The sequence below is a fragment of the Lithobates pipiens genome, unplaced genomic scaffold (assembly GCF_037356315.1).
Source record: "Lithobates pipiens isolate NorthernLeopardFrog02 unplaced genomic scaffold, aLitPip1_a1.2 Scaffold_30, whole genome shotgun sequence".
In the NCBI taxonomy this organism is placed as follows: Eukaryota; Metazoa; Chordata; class Amphibia; order Anura; family Ranidae; genus Lithobates; species Lithobates pipiens.
The window spans coordinates 20228796-20253608 of NW_027507791.1; the positions used below are offsets into that span (position 1 = coordinate 20228796).

The window sequence follows — 24813 nt, forward strand, 5'->3', positions numbered from 1 at the left end:
CTGATCATGTGACCACTGTGACAGCCAATCACAGTGGTCATGTGATCAGCTGGTCTTTCCCCACAGGCATAAAGACCTTGGTAAAGGGAAGCTGGAGCTAGGTGGGAAGAGGTTAATCATAAAGCCTTATAGTGTAAAACGCGTCAGTACATTAAGCTAAGATCCAATGTACAGGCGCCTTGCATTCCAATAAAATCTCCAATGTCTCCCAGCAGCTCCCAAGGCCACATCTTCTGTTACAATGTATCTTCATGGAGAATGGTGCTATTGGAGGGGGCGGGGGGTGATGCCTGGATTTCCCGATTTCAGGGTGGATGATAAAGGAAGTGATGTCACCTAGAGAGTGTGCGTTGCAGAGTGCGTGTGCTTCTCTATCAATAAGTGTACAGAGGTGTGTACTTGCCACCTGCACCCAGTGGTCATGTGATCAGCTGGCCCTTGACCCAAACTCCACCCCCTGGCATAAAGACCTTGGTAAAGGAACGGTGGAAAGAGGTTCATCATAAAGCCTTATAGTGTGAAACGCGTCAGTACATTAAGCCAAGATCCACAGTATAGGTGCCTTGCATTCCAATAAAATCCCCAACTTTTCCCAGCAGCTCCCTAGGCCATGTCTTCTGTTAAAATGTATCTTTATGGAGAGTGGTGCTATGGGGGAGAGGGGTGTGATGTCTGGATTTTTCCGATTTCAGGTTCAATAATAATGGAAGTGATGTCACCTAAACAGTGCGAGTTGTGGAGTGTGTGTGCGTCTCTACCAATAAGTGTACAGAGGCGTGTACTCACAACCTGCGTGTAAATCATGGGGAGAATTCAAGAGCATCATGGCGCTGGCAGCGGCAATGTCCGGATCTGGAAAAATCAACCAACAGACACGTTACTGAGGACCGATCTCTGCATGGCACACTTATCTCTACGACACGCACTATGGAAGATCACACATATCACCCACCACCGTGGCAGGGACGCCATGGAGGACATGGAAGGAAGGCAGACGGCTGGACAGAGAAGCGTCAGACAGACAAGGAGGAAGAAGCGAGGACAGGAGGCAATTTTCCGGATTACCTCACCCCCCGGCGAACTCAAGAAGTCCATCAGGAACTTTGTTAAAGAAAAAGGTTTTAGTTGGAAGTAAACCGTCACCAGAAAGAATGCCGAAACTGGAACACCACCAATCAGTTCACTGGGAGCCTGCTGGCAGGCCGGTGATGTCACTGCTTCCTAGTGAACTGATAGGCTGATGAGTGCAGCCAAAAATTATACAACTTTCTACCATAACTAAAAGTTACATTTAAAAACACAAAAATCTATTCAGAGTAACAAAATATGTCAAAGTGGCCGACAAAAAGATCTAAAGAGACTTACAGGACTAGATTAGCGACTTCAAACCATCATCAATAATCAGTCATTTATTTAATCGTTTTGAAATTGTTAACCAATCTGATGCAAATGTGAAATAATGAAAAAAAGTAACCACTTCAATACCGGACACTTTCACCCCCTTCCTGCCCGGGCCAATTTTCAGCAATCAGTGCTGCCACACTTTGAATGACAATTGCACGGTCATGTAACATTGTAACCATAAGAAATTTTGTATCTTTTTTTTTTTCCCACACAAATAGAGCTTTCTTTCAGTGGTATTTAAAGCGGGATTCCACCCTAAAGTGGAACCTCCGGTGATCGGATCCCTCCCCCCTCCGGTGTCACAATTGACACCTTTCAGGGGGGAGGGGGGTGGAGATACCTGTCAAAGACAGCTATTTTCACCCACTTCCGGGCATAGACTCCCGTGGGAGTCTACGTCATTTCCTGTCCTGCCGCACTGTCTGCTGGGACACACACGGGTCCCAGTGACAGCGCAGAGATTTCCTATTGCGCGGCGCGGCTCGCGCATGCGCAGTAGGGAACCGGGAAGTGAAGCCGATTCGCTTCACTTCCTGATTCCCTCACCTAGAATGGTGACTACAGCAGCCGAGAGCCGAGCGATCGATCGGCCTCGGCTGCCGGCATCGCTGGAACCCGGGACAGGTGAGTGTCCATTTATTAAAAGTCAGCAGCTGTAGTATTTATAGCTGCTGGCTTTTAATATTATTTTTTTTTGGTGGAATCCCTCTTTAATCACCACTGGCTTTTTCTTTTTTTTTGCTATACAAAATTTGCAAATAAATAATTGTTCTTTATGAATTTTGGCCAAAATTTATTCTGCTACATTTCTTTGGTGAAAATAACCCAAATCAGCGTATATTATTTAGTCTGTAGGAAAGTTATGGAGTCCACAAAATATGGTACATATCTGAAAATTGACAGTCTCATTTCTTGAGGGCCGGAAATGCCAGGACAGTACAAATATCCCCCAAATGACCTCTTTTTGGAAAGTAGACAGTCCAAGGTATTTAATAAGAGGCACGGTGAGTTTCTTTTGAAGTTGTCATTTTTTTCCTCACAATTTTTTGGAAAATGACGACATTTAAAATGTTCACAATTTTCACAGTCACTAGTGCAGTACAGCGTCATCATATGACTGATGTGGCGGTGATCAGGGACACTGACTGGTGACCGTATGTATAAAAAAAAAAAACAATAATACACAAAAAAAGTAATAATTGTTTTTCAATTGTTTTAATATTTTTTTCCTTTTCCATTACATTTTATAAACATTTTTTTTACATACTGTGACCAGTAAAACACAGGGTTACTGTGATTGCTTATAACAATGAATTTTACAGTTACAGAATAAGCAACCATGTTTTTCTGAGTGAAAACTTTTCATTCAGTGTTTACTATTGTGATTAGCTGTGATTGACTACAGCTAATCACATGGTACAGATGGGCAGTGATCACTGTGGCCAGTGACAGATCACAGGGATGGAGGAGACCCTCATAATGGGCACAGTAGGTGTACAGACCTGGGAACTCCATACAGGGATGGAGCAGACCCTCATAATGGGCACAGCAAGTGTACAGACCTGGGAACTCCATACAGGGATGGAGGAGACCCTCATAATGGGCACAGTAGGTGTACAGACCTGGGAACTCCATACAGGGATGGAGGAGACCCTCATAATGGGCACAGTAGGTGTACAGACATGGGAACTCCATAAAGGGATGGAGGAGACCCTCATAATGGGCACAGTAGGAGTACAGACCTGGGAACTCAGCTCAGGGTTGGTGAGAACCCCTCATAATGGGCATAGCAGGTGTACAGACCTGGGAAATCAGCACAGGGATTGTGGAGAACCTCATAATGCTCACAGGCAGTGTACAGACCCAGGAGCTCAGTTTTGGGTTGGTGGGAATCCCTCATCATGGATCCAGAATGTATGTAGACCCAGAAACTCAGCAAAGGGATGGTGGGGACCCCCTCATAATGGGCAAAGCAAATAAAAGAGATTGTCAGGGGTTTAACTCTGTCCTGCATCCACCAAGGAACCTTACCTTCACCAGCTTTCAAAGCAAACACTATCACTGCAAGCCTGATTTCACCTACTAGTTTGTACATTGAAAAGATTTCAAGTAATGCCAATATGTAAAGTAATAACTGATTTACTTAATGTGCATCTTTTACAAGTTTACATGAACAACAAATTCCTGACGTGTCCCAACAGGATCCTTGCTCAGAACAGCTCCACCTTTTACCATTAAAAAGCCATTCTTGAGGTCCTGTCAGTGACTTTGCCTAGGCTGAGATGATGTCATTAGTCTGCTACAGGCAGGTGGAAGCGTTTTCTCAGTCTCCTCTCCTCCCACCGGTAATCAATCTGCAACAATGTAACTTTGTAGCAAGTCACAAGGTAATAGGGGCTGATCTGTGGCCCTGTTTGATGCCAGAATAAAGATGGTGCTGTCCTTCTAGAGAAGAGCAGATGTAGCCAATGTTGGGGGGGGGGGGGGGGTGCTGTGATCTTCCAGGTCATAAATACCTGGAAGGGTTATACACATTACTGAGGATACCGGGCTTAACATTAAAGATATATCCAATGATCACTCCACTTTAAGGCATCGCACTCCCATTTCTTGGGGTGGCCTCATTGTCAATGTGCGCCGGATTTTATTAACGTGTATTAATGCCAGGAACAAAGAACAAATGGGGGAACCAGGATGGACATTGCGCTGCTGTGCTGGATTCCCGCGATCAGGTCCAGAAACCGCCGCTTCCCTCCAGCTCTGGCAGAATTGGGTTCCGCTTTTGTCACTTGACAGATGGCCGGCCGCAGCGACACAGGAAAATATTATGAGTTCTTCTGACTATATCCCCGCCGCCACTGCCGCCCTCGCAACACACCGAGGCAAGCAGGCCAGGTGCTATGGCAACCGGCATCACCATGACGACAGTAAACATCCAGGACCAGCCGGCGAGGAAAAAAAAAATCCTAAAAGAAAAGAACATCTGCCCGGCGGTGCGTCTGTTGGCCCCGAGGCGAAACTCGCTGATGGAGCAGCCGGGGCCGACGAGACGACAAAGTGTGCAGTAGGGAGCCAACAGGCAGGAGTGGACACTCAACTGTCGCCCCTTCTGTGCGCAGAGGCCAATGACCCGCTGCGCGCTCTCACTTGTCACTATCTCCGCTGAATTACACGGGAAATCAAATCAATTTGCTGGAACAGCTCCGCTGCACGCCATCTAGACAGGGGAATAAAAATGGTTTTGCTAGTATAAAAATTTCAGTTATTAAGTTCCTTTTACTGACACAGGTGAAGAAGGCAATCGTTACAAATGTGCAACCTCCGAGGACTGTCAGTCTGCAGCAGCTGGAAGATAAACAAGTTATTAAAGGTAGCCACTTCCTGTCTACATGAACTCCGGTGAGATATGCGCGCTATTTCCCAGGGCGGGGAAGAGAAGTGGTACTGCGCAGAGTCCATACATACAGAATAAGAAGAGATACTGAGAATTACACCCAGCATACAGGACAAGAGAAGTAGTACTGTGCAGAGTCCATACATAAATACATACATACATAAGAGCAGATACTAAGATTTACCCCTGGCATACAAGACAAGAGAAGTAGTACTGTGCAGAGTCCATACCTACAGAATAAGAACAGATACCAAGAATTACACCCAGTATACAGGACAAGGGAAGTGGTACTGTGCAGAGTCCATACATACAGAATAAGAACAGATACTGAGAAATACCCCCAGCATACAGGACAAGAGAAATAGTACTGTGCAGAGTCTCTCTCTATATCTATATCTATATATATATATATATATATATATATATATATATATATATCTCTATATATATATATCTCTATATATATATATCTCTATATATATATATATATATATATATATATCTATATATATATATCTATATATCTATATATCTATCTCTATATCTCTATATATATCTCTATATATATATCTCTATATATATATCTCTATATATATATATATATATATATATATCTATATCTATATCTATATCTATATCTATATCTATCTATATATATATCTATATATCTATATATATATATATCATACATACACACACACACACACACACACACACACACATACATACGAACAGATACTAATAAATACCCCCAGTATACAGGACAAGAGAAGTAGTACTGTGCAGAGTCCATACATACAGAATAACTGATACCAAGAATTACACCCGGCATACAGGACAAAAGAAGTAGTACTGTGCAGAGCAGTCAATGATCTCCATTCATCCAGCGGTCAGTGATCACCAATCACCCCACATGCAGACGTTTCTATTTACCGGCTCCCCGCAGAAGCAGACTATTTGGGAAAAAGTAAATAAAAGGCATACACCACCAGTCAGGAGCCGGGAAAGGACGTTGGAAAAGCCGCCACATGCTTCATCAACATCCTGAGCGCAATTACAGGATTCTCAGGCAAGTGACAGCCGGGGCATCTAATTCCCAATCCCCCCACCCTTGTCTCTGGGGGAACTCCGGATTAATCTCTATAGTCCTCAGAGGAGATTAAAGCAACTTTCCCAGAACAGAGCACTTGACACTGCAGATTTTACAGCGTGCTATCCCATAAGATCGACACACACACACAGGGATAAAGAGCTTGCACATTAGTAGTGCTCAGAGGACAGCAGGATGTGCCATTTTTCCTGTAGGGGGGCGACAGCACGTCACTTCATCACCTGCATCTTTTGTGGTATGTCTTACTCCTGCCCCTCCCCTGCAAGATGCACTGGGACTTCAAAACGTATTCATTCACTAAAATGGAGAAAGAAATTATTTAATGCGCTCACTGGCTCTACTGAGGCTGCTTGATGTAAAGCAAGGCTCTCCTGCGTTGGGCACCTGGAATGCGAATTAAAGTGTAAAAAGAAAACAATAAGATCACCAGACCACACGATGAAAGAGTCCCAGCCCAATGTAACTTTAATGATTTATCATATAAAACGTTCAACGCGTTTTGCTCAAAACACTCCACCTTTATCAGGGCTTAAATATGGTTATCTCACTAACGCTGCAGATATTACATGAATCACTATTTCATTAAAGTACCCCAGTAATGCTGCCTCTTTGAGTCCTTTAACCACATGCAAGATTCCTGATGAAGAGGAGATGTTCTGAAACCCCAAAATGTATTTTTGGCTTGACATACAGTTTAAATGTTGGGAAACAAAGTATGAACCATGTGTGATTGAACTGTCATTGTACAAACTGTAACAGTGCTGCCAGAGCCTAATGATCAATGATCTAAAGATCAATGAGGCAAATGGTCTAATGATCAGTAAGAACCTAATGATCGGACTTCCAGGGTACAGGGAGGAGCAGGTACACTTCTCCTTGACTCTTAAAATTTAGAACCCCCTCCCCTTCCCCCATCTTCATTAAAATCCCTAATTAAACTTCGGTGCAACAATTTCATTTTCTCCAGGAGCCACATAATCACAAAATTAATATCTGTGTCTGGAAGGCCCTGCCGTTCTCTAGAGAACATAGGTAACCCAACAGCATCATGAAGATCTCAAAGCCATCAAAGGGTAAAAGTCCGGAGGAGAACCAGATCAGAGCAGGGTTATACAAAATATGCCAAGCTTTGAACTTCACCTCATAATCCTATTAATTAAACAATTCAAAACATGGGGAAAAACCAAGACTGTGCCTAGAGAAGGCTACCTACCAAAACATAATAATGGGCATCATGAAGCCATCTGAGCCATCAAAGAAAGTCCAGGGTAAGACTCTGGAGAACCAGAGCAGAGTTACACAAAACAAGCTAAGCTTTAAACTTCACCCCGTAGCCCTGACAAATCAATTATTCAGAATATGGCACAAACAAGACTGTGCCTAGGGAAGGCTGACCACCAAAACGTAATAATGGGCATCATGAAGCCCTGAGAGCCATCAAAGAAAGTCCAGGGTAAGGTTCTGGAGAAGCACCTATCAAGTAGGGTTACAACAAAATAAGCCAATCTTTGAACTTCACTCATAGTCGATTTTAATCCATTATTCAGAATACGCCTGCAAGCAAGGATGTGCCTAGAGAAGGCTGTCCAACAAAATCTCATTGGGATCATGAAGACCTTGGAGGTATCAAAGAAAGTCCAGGGTAAGGTTCTGGAGAATCGCCAATCAGTAGTGTTACAACAAAATATGCCAAGGTTTGGACTTCACCCCATGGCACTGCTAAATCCATTATTCAGAGTTTGGCACGAACAGGGCTGTGCCTAGAAGGCTGTCCAACAAAACCTAACTGGCATCACAAAGACCCTGTGTGCCCTGTGTCTCCCCTGGATGTCCTGGATGTGCTCTGTATCTCTAAGTGAGCCCTGTGTCTTAAAGGCCACCTCTGTGCATCCCTGTGTGTCCCGTGTCTCCAAGTGTCATGCATCTCCAAGTTAGCCTCTGTGTGCCCTGTGTCTCCACGTGTGCCCCTGGATGCCCTCTGTCTGTAGATGTGCCCTGTATCCCCAAGTGCACCGTGTTGGTTAGTAAGCCCTGTGTCTTCAAGGATGCCCCTGTGTGCCCCATGTGCCACGTGACCTATGGTGCCATAAGTCTCCAAATGAATCCCTGTGTGCCCTTTGTCTCCAAGTGCACCCCCGTCAGCTGTGTCTCCAAGTGTTCCCTGTATCCAGTGGCTTTCCTTGTGTGTCCTGTGTCTCCAAGTCAGCCCCTAGGTGCCCTCTGTCTGTAGATGTGCCCCATGTCTCAAAGTGAGCCCTGTATGCCATGTGTCTTCAATTGTAACCCTGTTTACTGTGTCTCCAAGTGAGCCCTTGGATGCCCTCTGTCTGTAGGTGTGCCCCTGGGTGCCTTCTGTCTGTTGATGTGCCCTGTGTATCCAATTGAGCTCCTTGGTTGCCCTCTGTCGGTGCACCCTGTGTGCCCCATGTCTTCAAGTGAGCCTTGTGTGCCATGAGTCTCCAAATGAGCACCTGAGTGCCCTGTGTCTCCAGGTGTGCCCTGTATGCCTTGTATCTCCAAGTGACCCCTGGGTGCCCCCTGTCTATAGATGTGCCCCGTGATGCTAAGTGAGCCCTGTATGCCATATGTCTTCATGTGCACCCCTGTGTGCCCATGTTTCCAAGTGAGCCTTGTGTACAATGCGTCTCCAAATGAGCCCTGTCTCTGTCGGTGTGTACCTTGCGTTTGCAAGTGTGCCTCGCGTCTCTAAATGCTCTCTTGCATGCCTCATGTCTCTTGGATCTTCAGCCAGACTCCAGTACACTCCGCAATTGTCTGGCTGGCTTCACACCACTGTTGATGCAATCATCAAAACTATCCTCCTTTCCATGGAAAGTCCCCCCCCCCCCCTTTTCACCCTCCATCCGTGACACACAGCTCCGTATAGTGGAGACTTGCTTTGGCATTCGCCTATTTCAAATAAATTATTATTGTAGAAACAAACATGATTTTGTTAAAAACATCCCAAAGTTTGTTTTTGTTTTTTTACACTCAGTAGTAAGCGCTGTGACACTGATCAGCCAGCAGAGGGCAGTGTTGGTTCCTTCTGCTCGGTTTCAGGTCACTGACAACACAAACATCACTTTGTACTTTGTGTCTTCTGTTGTGTAATAAAAACAGGCAGGAAAATATTTTGACTAGTAACACAATTCCTGATCACATCCTCCTCCTGCTGCATCAGCTCTAGTGAATGACGGTGATGAATGAAAATATAGATAGATTATATATATATATATATATATATATATATATATATATATATATATATATATATATATATATATATAATCTCCATCTATCTATATCAGACCAGATACGCTTATACCATTTTACCAAAAATATTTAGTGAATAAATCAACTTGAACAGCAAAATTTTACGCACAAAAACTCATTTCCGAATGAGGAAATATGAGAGAGACACTAAAATTTACAGAACCTGCAAATCTACATGAAATATTTCTGCCCCGTCACAATCCAGCAACTGGATCATTTTTGTTGATTATTAAAAGGCCGTGAGCTCCAATCTGTAACTTTGCACGCGATGATATCATCACTCAACGCATTGGATCTGCGACAGAAGCACCACATTAACCCTTCCAGATATAATCTGATTCCAATGGAAGGTCACATAGAAAATCAAATGAGGAAGCCAACACGTTTCGGCCCAACATTGCCCCCTTCATTAGGTTTCTGTAAAGAGGAAGAGTAGAAGATTGATAAGTAAAATCTTTGTATTCCTCCTTATGGAAACCACTAAAGGCTTGTTCCCCACCTTGCTGCAGTTCTGAAAAGTGATCCGTGGTGGATAACTTTATAAAGGGTGTTTGACAGGTGGTGAGGAGTCCATATGGTGCCCCCTCACTTTCAATTTTACCCTGATAATAGCTGAACCACCACGCACCTGCGGCACTGCCCCATGCCCCAGAATCGTCCGAATGTGACATGCAGTTTAAGTTTTGCCGTGGCCATGAACAGCATCAGAGCCACGACATGTGTTCAGCCCTAATGGCTACAGGCCCTTCTTTAGCAGCTCAACCACTACTTTTACACAGAGGCCCCCTGTGGTTGAACTTCAACACTTCACTTTCAACTTAGTCCAATGGTGTCCAAACCGTGGACCTTTGCTTGCATTTATCTGGCCCTTGAGGTAATAGACACCAATGATGGGGCACTATTCCTTCCACCGACACCAATGATGGGGCACTATTCCTTCCACCGACACCAATGATGGGGCACTATTCCTTCCACCGACACCAATGATGGGGCACTATTCCTTCCACCGACACCAAGGATGGGGCACTATTCCTTCCACCGACACCAAGGATGGGGCACTATTCCTTCCACAGACACCAATGATGGGGCACTATTCCTTCCACAGACACCAATGATGGGGCACTATTCCTTCCACCGACACCAATGATGGGGCACTATTCCTTCCACCAACACCAATGATGGAGCACTATTCCTTCCACCAACACCAATGATGGAGCACTATTCCTTCCACCAACACCAGTGATGGGGCACTATTCCTACCACCAACAGTGATGGGGCACTTTTCCTTCCACCTACAGTGATGGGGCACTTTTCCTTCCTCCGACACCAATGATGTGGAACTTTTCCTTCCACCGACACCAATGATGTGGCACTATTCCTTCCACCGACACCAATGATGGGGCACTATTCCTTCCACCGACACCAATGATGGGGCACTATTCCTTCCACCGACACCAATGATGGGGCACTATTCCTTCCACCGACACCAATGATGGGGCACTATTCCTTCCACCGACACCAATGATGGGGCACTATTCCTTCCACCGACACCAATGATGGGGCACTATTCCTTCCACCGACACCAATGCTGGGGCACTTTTCCTCTCACTGATACCAATGAGGGGGCACTATTCCTCCCACTGACACCGATGGGGCACTATTCCTCCCACTGACACCAATGATGGGACACTATTCCTTCCACCGACACCAATGATGGGGCACTATTCCTTCCACCGACACCAAGGATGGGGCACTATTCCTTCCACCGACACCAAGGATGGGGCACTATTCCTTCCACCGACACCAATGATGGGGCACTATTCCTTCCACCGACACCAAGGATGGGGCACTATTCCTTCCACCGACACCAAGGATGGGGCACTATTCCTTCCACCGACACCAATGATGGGGCACTATTCCTTCCACTGACACCAATGATGGGACACTATTCCTTCCACCGACACCAATGATGGGGCACTATTCCTTCCACCGACACCAATGATGGGGCACTATTCCTTCCACCGACACCAATGATGGGGCACTATTCCTTCCACCGACACCAATGATGGGGCACTATTCCTTCCACCGACACCAATGATGGGGCACTATTCCTTCCACCGACACCAATGATGGGGCACTATTCCTTCCACCGACACCAATGATGGGGCACTATTCCTTCCACCGACACCAATGATGGGGCACTATTCCTTCCACCGACACCAATGATGTGGCACTATTCCTTCCACCGACACCAATGCTGGGGCACTTTTCCTCTCACTGATACCAATGAGGGGGCACTATTCCTCCCACTGACACCGATGGGGCACTATTCCTCCCACTGACACCAATGATGGGACACTATTCCTTCCACCGACACCAATGATGGGGCACTATTCCTTCCACCGACACCAAGGATGGGGCACTATTCCTTCCACCGACACCAAGGATGGGGCACTATTCCTTCCACAGACACCAATGATGGGGCACTATTCCTTCCACCGACACCAATGATGGGGCACTATTCCTTCCACCAACACCAATGATGGAGCACTATTCCTTCCACCAACACCAATGATGGGGCACTATTCCTTCCACCAACAGTGATGGGGCACTTTTCCTTCCACCAACAGTGATGGGGCACTTTTCCTTCCTCCGACACCAATGATGTGGAACTTTTCCTTCCACCGACACCAATGATGTGGCACTATTCCTTCCACCGACACCAATGATGGGGCACTATTCCTTCCACCGACACCAATGATGGGGCACTATTCCTTCCACCGACACCAATGATGGGGCACTATTCCTTCCACCGACACCAATGATGGGGCACTATTCCTTCCACCGACACCAATGATGGGGCACTATTCCTTCCACCGACACCAATGATGGGGCACTATTCCTTCCACCGACACCAATGATGGGGCACTATTCCTTCCACCGACACCAATGATGGGGCACTATTCCTTCCACCGACACCAATGATGGGGCACTATTCCTTCCACCGACACCAATGATGGGGCACTATTCCTTCCACCGACACCAATGATGGGGCACTATTCCTTCCACCGACACCAATGATGGGGCACTATTCCTTCCACCGACACCAATGATGGGGCACTATTCCTTCCACCGACACCAATGATGTGGCACTATTCCTTCCACCGACACCAATGCTGGGGCACTTTTCCTCTCACTGATACCAATGAGGGGGCACTATTCCTCCCACTGACACCGATGGGGCACTATTCCTCCCACTGACACCAATGATGGGGCACTATTCCTCCCACTGATACCAATGATGGGACACTATTCCTTCCACCGACACCAACTATTTCTCCCCTGAATGCCAAAGATCAGACATTGCTTACTCCCACTGAGCCCTTTTTGTCCCCCCCCCCTAAAGTCTGAAGGACAGTAAACTGGCCCCTTCTTTAGAAAGTTTGGAAACATACATTGTCTCCATTTACAAGCCTTGATGAAGGGGATGATGCTGGGCCAAAACGTGTGGGCTTCCTCATATGATTTTTCTATAGGCCCATACATTGGAATAAATATGGATTCACATTGGAATAAAATTGTATTTGGAATCTAAACTTGTGACGGGCTCTTCTATCTCAGATCTATTGTTCTACTCTGCGAACCAAGAAAAGTGCTGGAATCCTCTGGTATGTGGAAGCTGCCGGCCCGGTAAGCAACATGCCTGCAATACTAATGTAAAGCGGCACAGTGTTATCTATCCATTGCCTAAACTTTTAGTCTGCTGCAGGCAGGAGGAAGCATTTCCTCAGTCTCCCTTCCTCCAATGATCAACATGAAACTTGGTAGCAAGTCGCAAGGCAAGAGGCTGCAGCAGGGGCTGATCTGTGTCAGACGGATCTGCACAGACGCATGAACTGGCATAACTAAGTCGCCTGCAAGCCGGCACCCCAGTCCAAGAAGTTAATGGCGGTACTACAAGTCCCAGCAAGCTTTTGTGGAAATCTGCACAGCTGGAGAGCAGCGACTAATTAAGTGCATGTGTCTTTAATGCGTCTCTTTTCTTAATGCAGGCTGAGGTGGGGGCTATTTAAAGGAGCAGTCCGTGCCGATTCAGCTCCCACTCCTCCTGGAAGAGGACAAAAGGCGACGGCGTTCATAAGGAAGCCGAACCTTGGACATGTCTTCACATCTATTTGCTTCGTCGCCATGACAACATAAGCAAATAATCGCCGCTGAGTGACTGAGGCGGCCTGCAGACGATGGACGACACGCAGGCAAACATGGGCCGCCCTGCCCGGCTCGGGTCTCTATTCTTCCCCCAATTATCACTGTGAAAGGTTATAGACATGCTAAACAGGCCCTACAAGGACGAGGACAGCTGCAACCCCCCCCCCCCCCCCCCCCAACCCCCGGACCTCGATTCGCCATGGCCGCCACGAAAACGCAGACTTTGATGTCAAGTTTGCTGAATGCAGACGGGGCCCTTTTATCTCCGTGGGGCCCGGGGCCCGGCTACATTACCTCCGGGGGTCACACTAAGTAATAAAAGAAAACTGTTTTATTTTGTACCAAGTCTGGATTCTACTAAAAATAAAAGAAAAAAAAAATGTCAAAAAGCGTAATAAGTGATTTTTTTTTTTAACATGAAAGTTGTAGGTTTTTGTGAATGCAGACACAGGAAGATGTCTAGGGAGTCCTCCATTACTTCAATGGGATTCACCAGATGCAGCATAGAAGCTCATGAGCCTTTCTGAGTGCCCATCTTGCCACACTTGGGATGGCATCACAATGAATGGCACTGCAAGCATGGCACTAAAATAAAAAACTCTAGCAGTGGTCTCCAAACTGCGGCTCGGGGGCCAGATGTAGCCCATTGCTTTCTATTTGGCCTTGGTGGAATTAATCCTCCCACTGACACCAACGATGGGGCACTATTCCCACCACAGACATCAACGATGGGGCACTATTCCCACCACAGACATCAATGATGGGGCACTATTCCCACCATGGACATCAACGATGGGGCACTATTCCCACCATGGACATCAACGATGGGGCACTATTCCCACCATGGACATCAACGATGGGGCACTATTCCTCTCACTGAAACCAACAATGGGGCACTATCCCTCCCACTGACACCAACGATGGGGCACTATCCCTCCCACTGACACCAACGATGGGGCACTATTCCCACCATGGACATCAACGATGGGGTACTATTCCTCTCACTGAAACCAACAATGGGGCACTATCCCTCCCACTGACACCAACGATGGGGCACTATCCCTCCCACTGACACCAACGATGGGGCACTATCCCTCCCACTGACACCAATGATGGGGCACTATTGCCACCACAGACACCAATGATGGGGCACTATTGCCACCACAGACACCAATGATGGGGCACTATTGCCACCACAGACACCAATGATGGGGCACTATTCCCACCACGGACATCAACGATGGGGCACTATTCCCACCATGGACATCAACGATGGGGTCATATCCCTCTCACTGACACCAATGATGGGGCACTATCCCTCCCATTGACACCAGCGATGGGGCACTATCCCTCCCACTGACACCAGTGATGGGGCACTATCCCTCCCACTGACACCAGTGATGGGGCACTATCCCTCCCACTGACAGCAGTGATGGGGCACTATCCCTCCCACTGACACCAATAATGGGGCACTATCCCTCCCACTGACACCAATAATGGGGCACTATCCCTCCCACTGACACCAATAATGGGGCACTATTCCTCCCACTGATACCAATGATGGGGTGTTGTTTACGCCAACTGACACCATGACCTCTTCTTCTCCCACTGGCCAGTATGACCCCCTTAGGTCTGAAAGACTGAAAACGGTCCTTTTGTACCTTTGCTATCATGTTACTAACGATATCAGAAGGAGCCTCCTCTGTGCACCCCTCTGATTCTAGTTTCAATTTGTTACTAAAGTCAGACTTGAAGCCAAGCCCGTCCCACCAAATGTTTTCCTGTCCAATGAGCTCTCCTCTTGGGGGGTCAATCTGACAGCTCTATAAGTTTCCCATTAGCAGTCACAAGAGTTAAATCAGTGATAACTTGTTAGTAAATAAGGAGTTATAAAAGGTGACGGGGGAGGGGAGGGAAGCGTATTGTGCGGTTCATTAGGCCGGAGCTCCGGAAAGCCTCCGATTGTTCATTAGGGATTTACAGATTTAAATGTAAAGTAAGCCATCCCGGGGAACAATGGGCGGCTGGGCGCTTCCTTCTCAAGGTCCACAATGCCACCCGAGCCCATCCCCCATAACCAGCCCACAGAAAACAAATAATGGAGGATCAAAGAGGACCTGCTGTGTATGTATGAGCCGCACTTATGAATCCATCGCAATGCTCATCCCCCAGGGCCCGCACAATGTCAGCAGCCCATCACTTTACCATTCAATACAGGGACTGCTGAAGCTCACATTGACTCCTGAGCGCCCCCACCTGGTTATATGTATTCTTCACTGAACAGCTGACTGAAGGGCGCCCCCCAAATCCCATCCAACTTTATGTACAGCCAAAACTTTATATGAAGCCGTAAATTCTCAACCAACACCATTTGTAATCCTCAGGCTGCTAACAAGCCAATAGATAAGTAAATCTCATATACTTTACCATTTTAAACTTCCTTTATTATTTCTTCAGTTACTTCCTAGTTTATGGCCTAGGCAAATGATGTCATACATCCCCGGAGCCTTCAGGAGGAGAGGCGCCAAGCACACCCTCCTACCTCCATGCCTGAGGTAAGGGCAGATGGATTCCAGAAAGTCTATCCACCCAACCATGTCTCCATGCTTTGTTTTGCTGGGAAAACACTTTGGAAAACACCCCCCCAGCATTGCTAGCCATGGCCATCTTGAGTAAGGGCAGATGATTCATGTAGCATTTACTTCCTATAATCAATCTGCCCTTAGCTCAGGCATGCAGGCAGGAGGGTGTGCTTAGCTGAGAAAGCCTCACCTCCCCTCCTGAAGACTCCTGGGATGTATAAGATCCTTTGCCTAGGCAAGAAACCAGGAAGTAACTAAAAAAAGGAAAAAAAAACTCAATAAAAAGAAGGTTGAAACCAGTAAATATAATCCACTTTCCTAAGTATTTTCTGAAGCTCACAGCATAAGGATTAAAAAATATTCAATGTTGACTGAGAAAGTGAAGTTCCACTTTAACACCAGCTTTGACCAATCACAGGTAATCCCAACAAAACAAACTGAGCGAGCCAGTTTCATTCAGCAAAATGCTTGCTTATAGCAATGTAATTTACTACTATAAGCAATCGTGTGTAAAAAATATAATAAAAAACCTGATCACGTCCGCAGAGTTGTAGAATGTTGTATCGTAAAATTATATTGCTCTAGTCAAAGTAAGTTTAATAAATAAAAAAAAAATTCTTCATTGTCCCCAATCATCGCCACGCTAGTTAAATGGGGGGGGGACTCCGATGGGGGCACCAATGATATTGGGGGGGGGACTCTGATGGGAGCACCGATTAAATTGGGGGGCACCGATGAAACGGGGGGGGGGGGGGTCTGCTGATGGGGGCACCGATGAAACGCGGGGGGGGTTGCTGATGGGGGCACCGATGAAATGGGGGGGGGGAACTCTGATGGGGGCACCGATGAAACGGGGAGGGGGGAACTCTGATGGGGGCACCGATGAAACGGGGGGGGGGGAACTCTGATGGGGGCACCGATGAAACCGGGGGGGAGGGAACTCTGATGGGGGCACCGATGAAACGGGGGGGAGGGAACTCTGATGGGGGCACCGATGAAACGGGGGGGGGAACTCTGATGGGGGCACCGATGAAACGGGGGGGGGACTCTGATGGGGGCACCGATGAAACGGGGGGGGGGACTCTGATGGGGGCACCGATGAAACGGGGGGGGGACTCTGATGGGGGCACCGATGAAACGGGGGGGACTCTGATGGGGGCACCGATGAAACGGGGGGGGGGACTCTGATGGGGGCACCGATGAAACGGGGGGGGGACTCTGATGGGGGCACCGATGAAACGGGGGGGGGACTCTGATGGGGGCACCGATGAAACGGGGGGGGGACTCTGATGGGGGCACCAATGAAACGGGGGGGGGACTCTGATGGGGGCACCAATGAAACGGGGGGGGGACTCTGATGGGGGCACCAATGAAACGGGGGGGGACTCTGATGGGGGCACCAATGAAACGGGGGGGGACTCTGATGGGGCACCGATGAAACGGGGGGGGGAACTCTGATGGGGGCACCGATGAAACGGGGGGGGGGGAACTCTGATGGGGGCACCGATGAAACGGGGGGGGGGAACTCTGATGGGGGCACCGATGAAACGGGGGGACTCTAATGGGGGGGTAATTTGCCATGTCCTGGGCATTTTCAGGCCTCAAGAAATGATAGTCCGTCAATACATAAAAATGGATCGATTTTCAGATATATACCATAGTCTGGGGACTCTATAACTTTCAATATACGCTGATTTAGGTTATTTTCACAAAAGAAAATGTAACAATACATTTGTGGCCTAAATTTATGAAGGAAGATTATTTATTTTCAACATTTTATAAGAAACGAAGAAAAAAAAAACACCTTTTTTTTTCCCTTAACATTTTCAGGCATTTTTAAATGTATTTAGCAAAACATAAAACCCCCCAGTGGTGATGAAATCCCACCAAAAGAAAGCTCTGTCATATGGGTAGAGCATTACAGGACCGGGAAATTGTCTAAGTGTGAGAGCGCTGAAAGCTGAAAACTGTCCTGGAGAGGAAAGGGGTGAAAGTGGCCGGTATTGAAGGGGTTAATCACTTTACACTTTATGTAGCGGTGTGGGTGTCAGCCTGTCGCAGCGCCTTATAATGCGTCAGAGTGCGTTACACAGTTCAAAAAGTATTATTTCTTGCAACAAACTCCATAGAAGTAAAAGCGCCTTGTCCTTGCCTTGGGACTGCGTTGGGACCGCCTCGTGTCCGTTGTGAATGGGCCCCCAATCATCAGACACAACAGAGGGCGGCGATACGGGCTGCAGATTTCTCGCGCTCCGCCGTCTCCCCGTCGCACGGATAAAACAAGCGAGATTACTCAGCTCTGGGCTGGGTGTAGCTGTGTGTCGGGACAATGGTGCAAGTTCATCGCCATGGCGACGGGCGACTCTCCCTCCGTTACTACGGCACCCGCAGCACAACACAGCGCGGCAGATAAGGGGGCCCCGCCCCGGGCCCCGGAGATGTGGCTCGCAAGTTAACCTACTTCTAAAAACTGAAGGCAGTGTTCTGGATGGCGGCGTGCCAGGAACACGCCACGGAAATAACCGACTCCCAACGGCTGGGAATTCCACTGGAGCTCGGGAACACGGAGTGCAGAATTTCCGGGAATAGAGGAGGACGAGCCCGGGGGTTACAAATGTCAAAGAGATAAACTCACAACCAGTGCTCATGGGGGTCAAAGATCTGCACCACCAGAATCACTACAGTCTGGGCTTATACCCAGTATATAAATCATATGCTCAGACCTCAGGGGATCAGCCTCTGCTGCAGCCTCTCACCTTGCGGCTTGCTACAAAGTTGCATCCCAGTCAAAGGGGGAGGGTAGACTGAGTAAATGCTTCCTCCTGCCTGCAGCAGACTGACGACATCTCAGTCTAGCCAAAAGGGGAAGGGGTGACTGGGGAAATTCTCCCTCCTGCCTGCAGCAGACTGATGACATCATCTCAGTCTAGCCAAATGGGGAAGGGGTGACCAAGGAAATTCTTCCTCCTGCCTGCAGCAGACTGGTGGCATCATCTCAGTCTAGGCAAAAGGGGAAAGGGTGACTGAGGAAATGCTCCCTCCTGCCTGCACCAGACTGATGACATCATCTCAGCCTGGGCAAAGACACTGACCGTCAGTGATTGATTTTTTTATATATAAAATGTTTTCTGAAAAATGATCCTGATGCTGTATATTGTGAGACATCAGGAATTTTTGTGATATTGTGCCAGGATACTAAATCCACCAACAGTGACCATGAAAGGACGGAGGTTTGCCACTACATGCACAGAGAACACCGATCATATTAGGACACAGACTGCAGTGTCTACGATGAAAGATCCAACATTACCAAAGCCCTGAGGAAGAGAAGCCCCAATCCTCCGAAATGCGTTGATGTGTCTTATGTCATACACTAAATCTAAGCATCCAAGGTTTTATTCAGCCCTCGGCTAGTGTCAGTGGCGTTTCCTCAATGTGGGTCTAAACATACCCCCAGTCTCCAGCGCAGGATCCCCTGCTGCACTGTCATTGTCCATGTTCTTGGTTGTTAAGAGCACTGCCTATTTAGCAGGACCCCCATGCCGGGGGGGGGGGGCGGGACTCTGATGGGGACCCCGATGGCAAGGAGGGGGACGGGACTCTGATGGGGACCCCGATGGTAGAGGGAGGGGGGGACTCTGACAGGGACCCCGATGGCAGAGGGAGGGGGAATCTGACAGGGACCCCGATGGCAGAGGGAGGGGGAATCTGACAGAGACCCCGATGGCAGAGGGAAGGGGAATCTGACAGGGACCCCGATGGCAGAGGGGGGGGGGGGAATCTGAAGGGGGGGAATCTGACGGGGACCCCGATGGCAGAGGGGGGGGGAATCTGACGGGGACCCCGATGGCAGAGGGGGGGGGAATCTGAAGGGGGGAATCTGACGGGGACCCCGATGGCAGAGGGGGGGGGGGAATCTGACGGGGACCCCGGTGGCAGAGGGGGGGAATCTAACGGGGACCCCGATGGCAGAGGGGGGGGAATCTGATGGGGACCCCGATGGCAGAGGGGGGGGGAATCTGATGGGGACCCCGATGGCAGAGGGGGGGGGGGGAATCTGACGGGGACCCCGATGGCAGAGGGGGGGAATCTGACGGGGACCCCGATGGCAGAGGGGGGGGGAATCTGACGGGGACCCCGATGGCAGAGGGGGGGGGGGGAATCTGACGGGGACCCTGATGGCAGAGGGGGGGGGGAATCTGACGGGGACCCTGATGGCAGAGGGGGGGGGAATCTGACGGGGACCCTGATGGCAGAGGGGGGGGGGGAATCTGACGGGGACCCAATGGCAGAGGGGGGGGAATCTGACGGGGACCCCGATGGCAGAGGGGGGGAATCTGAAGGGGGGGAATCTGACAGGGACCCAGATGGCAGAGGGGGGGAATCTGACGGGGACCCCGATGGCAGAGGGAGGGGAATCTGAAGGAGGGGAATCGGACGGGAACCCCGATGGCAGAGGGGGGGGAATCTGACGGGGACCCCGATGGCAGGGGGGGGGAATCTGACGGGGACCCCGATGGCAGAGGGGGGGGAATCTGACGGAGACCCCGATGGCAGAGGGGGGGGGGAATCTGACGGGGACCCCGATGGCAGGGGGGGGGAATCTGACGGGGACCCCGATGGCAGGGGGGGGGAATCTGACGGGGACCCCGATGGCAGGGGGGGGGGAATCTGACGGGGACCCCGATGGCAGGGGGGGGGGGGGAATCTGACGGGGACCCCGATGGCAGAGGGGGGGAATCTGAAGGGGGGGAATCTGACGGGGACCCCGATGGCAGAGGGGGGGGAGGAATCTGACGGGGACCCCGATGGCGGGGGGGAATCTGACGGGGACCCCGATGGCAAAGGGGGGGGGGGACACTGATGGGGGATAAATAAAGTTGCAGAAAATTTTTTTTTTCATCTTTCTTTTTTTAACTTTTTCTTTTTACGTTAGCAGCTACAAACACTGCAGCTGCTGACTTTTAATAAGGACACTTTCCTGGCGATTTCTCCCCCACCCCCGAGGATTGGGTGCAGTCGCTGCCATTTTAACTAAGGGAAACTGGCAGTGGAGCCTTGAAGCTTAACTGCCCGTTTCCTACTTGGCATGCGTGAGTCACACGGCGCTTTGTGAACGGCCAGCTGTCTTCTGGGACACACACAGGTCCCAGAAGACAACTGGGGCTCGCCGCACAAAAGGACATGACGTCCTGCACCGCGGACCACATGGATCAGAAGTACAAGCTGTACTTCAATAAAAGGTACTAAAGAAAAACATTTTTTAATATCCAGAAATGAGGGATGAGAGGTGGTCTTTTTGTTTAAGGCCACTTCTCAAAATTGGGTGGAACTCCGCTTTAAAGGCTCAACTTTATTTGGAATGTCTTTGTTTTAGGAAGGCCTTTCTCTGTTGCTCTGGATCACATCATGCAGATTCCAAAAAAGCTCCAAGTAAAACGCATTCATTCATTAATAAGACTTATCTTTTTTTTGGGGGGGGGACTCAGATTGAATAGTTTGGAGCCCCCAATAAATAAGCAGTACGGGGTAAGCCCCACTGGAAGGGCAATGTTGGATATTAGCCGATGTTCAGCTTTAACTGTTGAGATATTTTTTCCCGGCATCTACATAAAAATGGTGGAGTTTGGAGAAGTTCTGCATTTCGGGCGCAGTTTCTGTGGAAGGCCGGTGGTAAGCCATCAGGGGGTTGTACAATCAAATTCTGAGAATGGATACAGAAAACATACACTCCGAACAAGCTAGGACTTCATCGATTGCAACGTTGGAAGCTCACAAAATCCTCCATTTGGAGCCGCGCTGAAAGGAAGAAAAGTGTTTTTCGGCTTTGTTGCATTAAGTCCCGTGTCAGCCGGGTCACTGATCACACACACAATAGGTAGAAAGCGGCGAGGTGAACACTGCGAGGGACGGGACGCTCTTACAATCTGCTCAGCCAGGCCTGTGACAATCATTTAACAACAGCGAGGCCCGCGTTTCCACTCATCGCAAGCCGCCCGACACTGATCGCTTGTGACATGAAGCATTTGTACGAGGGGGCATCTGAAAGCTGTACAGTATTCCATTGTGTACAGAGCGGAGAAAAGGGGGATAAAAAGCCTCTTTCATTGTGAGCTGCCAAGGAAAAAAAACGACTACAGAATGTATGCCCTCTTTTCTCTGCCGCTAATGGAAAGCGCATTAGGATAACGCCAGGGCCGTGCCAAGGCTTGTAGAAGTGTCACTGTTTATAAAGCGAGACATAACCAGGGGCTACGATGACCCATTTGTATTGTACAATCCAAGATGGACTCTTTGAAGCATGGCTCTTTAGGGGTTCATCTTGGATCGGACAATACAAATGGGTCATCATAGAGCACGACCTTATTGTTGGGATACCCTCTTCTGGTCGAGGCCCCAATCTGAACAGTTATCTCAACAACAGCTTTTTTTTTTCCCAAAGGGAGGGCTTCCGTAGCTCTAGATATGTTGAAGAATAAGACCACCAAACATACTAGGTCAGATTCCAAAACACTTTTTATTTAGTAACATCTTCAAGTAAAAATGGTCCGCCACGTTTAGGGGTTCTTTAATGCACCCTTCTTCAAGCGACATCCATATTGGACATTCATATTGGTTTATATAGGATGAATTGTTTAGGAAAAACATAATCAGGGGCTATGATGACCCATTTGTATTGTACAATCCAAGATAAACTTTTGAAGCATGGCTTTTTAGGAGTTCATCTTAGACTGGACATCACAAATGAATCATCATAGAGCATGACCTTATTGTTGGGATTCACATTGGTGGTGGCCCCAATTGGAACAATTATCTCAACAATGTTTCCCCCCCCCCAATAGGATGGCTTCTGTAGCCCTTAGTCGAAGAGTAACACATCAAGGGGATCTCTAATGCCCTCTTCTTCAAGTTACATCCATATTGGTTCTACATGGATGAATATGCAAGATGAACATAACCAGGGGCTTTGAAAACCCATTTTTTATTGTACAATCCAAGATAGACTCCTGCAGCATTGCTTTTTAGGAGTTCATCTTGGATCGGACAATACAAATAGAGCATAACTTTATTGTTGGCATAACCTCTTCACATTAATGGTGACCCCAATCTGAACACTTATATCAACGATGGGTTATTTTCCCAAAAGGAGGGCTTCTGTAGCTTTGGATAACTTGAAGAGTAAACACAACAAACATAGTAGGTCAGTTGGTCACATCTTCAAGTAAAAATGATCCACAATGTTTAGGGGATCTCCAACACCCCCTTCTTCAAGTGACATCCATAGTAGTTTACATCGGATGAATATTTAAAATGAACATAACCAGGGACTTTGATGACCCATTTCTTTTGAAGCATGGTGCTCACATTTCAAAGGGGATGGTGGTGACACCAATCCGAACAGGATATTCCAACAACCGGTTTGTTTCCAAAAGGAGGGTTTTCATAATTTTGGATCAGTTTAAGAGTAAGCACACCAAATATACTAGGTCAGAAGTCAAGCCACTGACATTTAAGAGTCCATCTTGGGATGCACAATACAAATGGGGCATCATAGGGCATGACCTTATTGTTAGGGTAACCTCTTCACATTAGTGGTGGCCCCATTCTCAACAGCTATCTCAACAACAGGTTTATTTTCCCAAAAGAAGGGCTTCTATGACTGATTGAAGAGTCGGGATAACTTAACATAGATGGTAGTCCCAGTCTGAACAGTTATGTCAGCAACAGGTTTTTTTTTTCCCCCAAAAGGGTCACTTCTCCAGCCCTGCATACATTGAAGAGTAACACATTTAGGGGGTCTCTAATGACCCCTTTTTCAATTGCCATCCACATTGGTTTACAGAGAACAAATATTTAAGACGGACATAACTAGGGGATTATGATGACACCCTAAACCGGAAGTAGCTTTATGACGTCACCCTGGTCCTTCAAGGCCATAGAGATGATCTGGTCTCTTTTCGCCTCTGCGACCAGCCGGCCGCACCGTTGGATCCTTTCTCGGGTGTGCTGGTAAAAATGGTAAGCCCAAGAAATATAGGTGAGCTGCAGGAGGTCCACTCCTGCCACTTCGGAAAGCGATCCAGTGGCTAATGAGTTGCTCGGACAGCTTTCATGAGAAAGCCAGCCACCGGCTGAAAATAACGGGGGTTATGGCTGATAACCCCAGTAACCCACTTGCAAACATATACACTATATTACCAAAAGTAACAGGACACTTGCCTTTAAACGCACATGAACTTTACTGGCATCCCTGTCTTGGTCCACAGGGTTCATTATTGAGTTGGCCCACCCTTTGCAGCTATAACAGCTTCAACTCTTCTGGGAAGTCTCTCCACAAGGTTTAGGAGTGTGTCTATGGGAATGTTTGACCATTCTTCCAGAAGTGCATTTCAAAGTCATGTTGGACGAAAAGGCCTCGCTCATAGTCTCTGCTCTAATTCATCCCAAAGGTGTTCGGGTTGAGGTCAGGACTCTGTAGGCCAGCCAAGTTCCTCCACCCCAAACTAGCTCATCCATGTCTTTATAGATCTTGCTTTGTGCACTGGTGTGCAGTCATGTTTTAACAGGAAGGGGCCATCCCCAAACTGTTCCCACAAAGTTGGGAGCACGAAATTGTCCAAAATGTCTTGGTATGCTGACGCCTTAAGAGTTCCCTTCACTGAAAAAACCCTGAAAAACAACACCACACCATAATCCCCCCTTCACCAAACGATTTGGACCAGTGCACAAAGCAAGGTCCATAAAGACAGGGATGAGCGAGTTTGGGGTGGAGGAACTTGACTGGCCTGCACAGAGTCCGGACCTCAACCCGATAGAACACCTTTGGGATGAATTAGTGT

The 24813-nt window shown here is 48.1% G+C and overlaps 1 protein-coding gene across 5 annotated transcripts in view; it reads right to left on the reverse strand.

The window, feature by feature from the left end:
* FOXN3 (forkhead box N3) overlaps positions 1-24813 on the reverse strand; it is a 267558-nt gene that overhangs the window by 34256 nt on the left and 208489 nt on the right. For 3 of the 5 annotated variants that reach the window (XM_077463745.1, XM_077463747.1, XM_077463746.1), the window contains exon 5: positions 787-852. The exons of 1 other annotated variant lie outside the window; for it this stretch is intronic. In XM_077463745.1, the coding sequence (XP_077319871.1) occupies positions 787-852 (66 nt within the window). The remainder of the gene's footprint in view (positions 1-786; positions 853-24813) is intronic. One more of the 5 variants, XM_077463748.1, reaches the window with a different exon arrangement.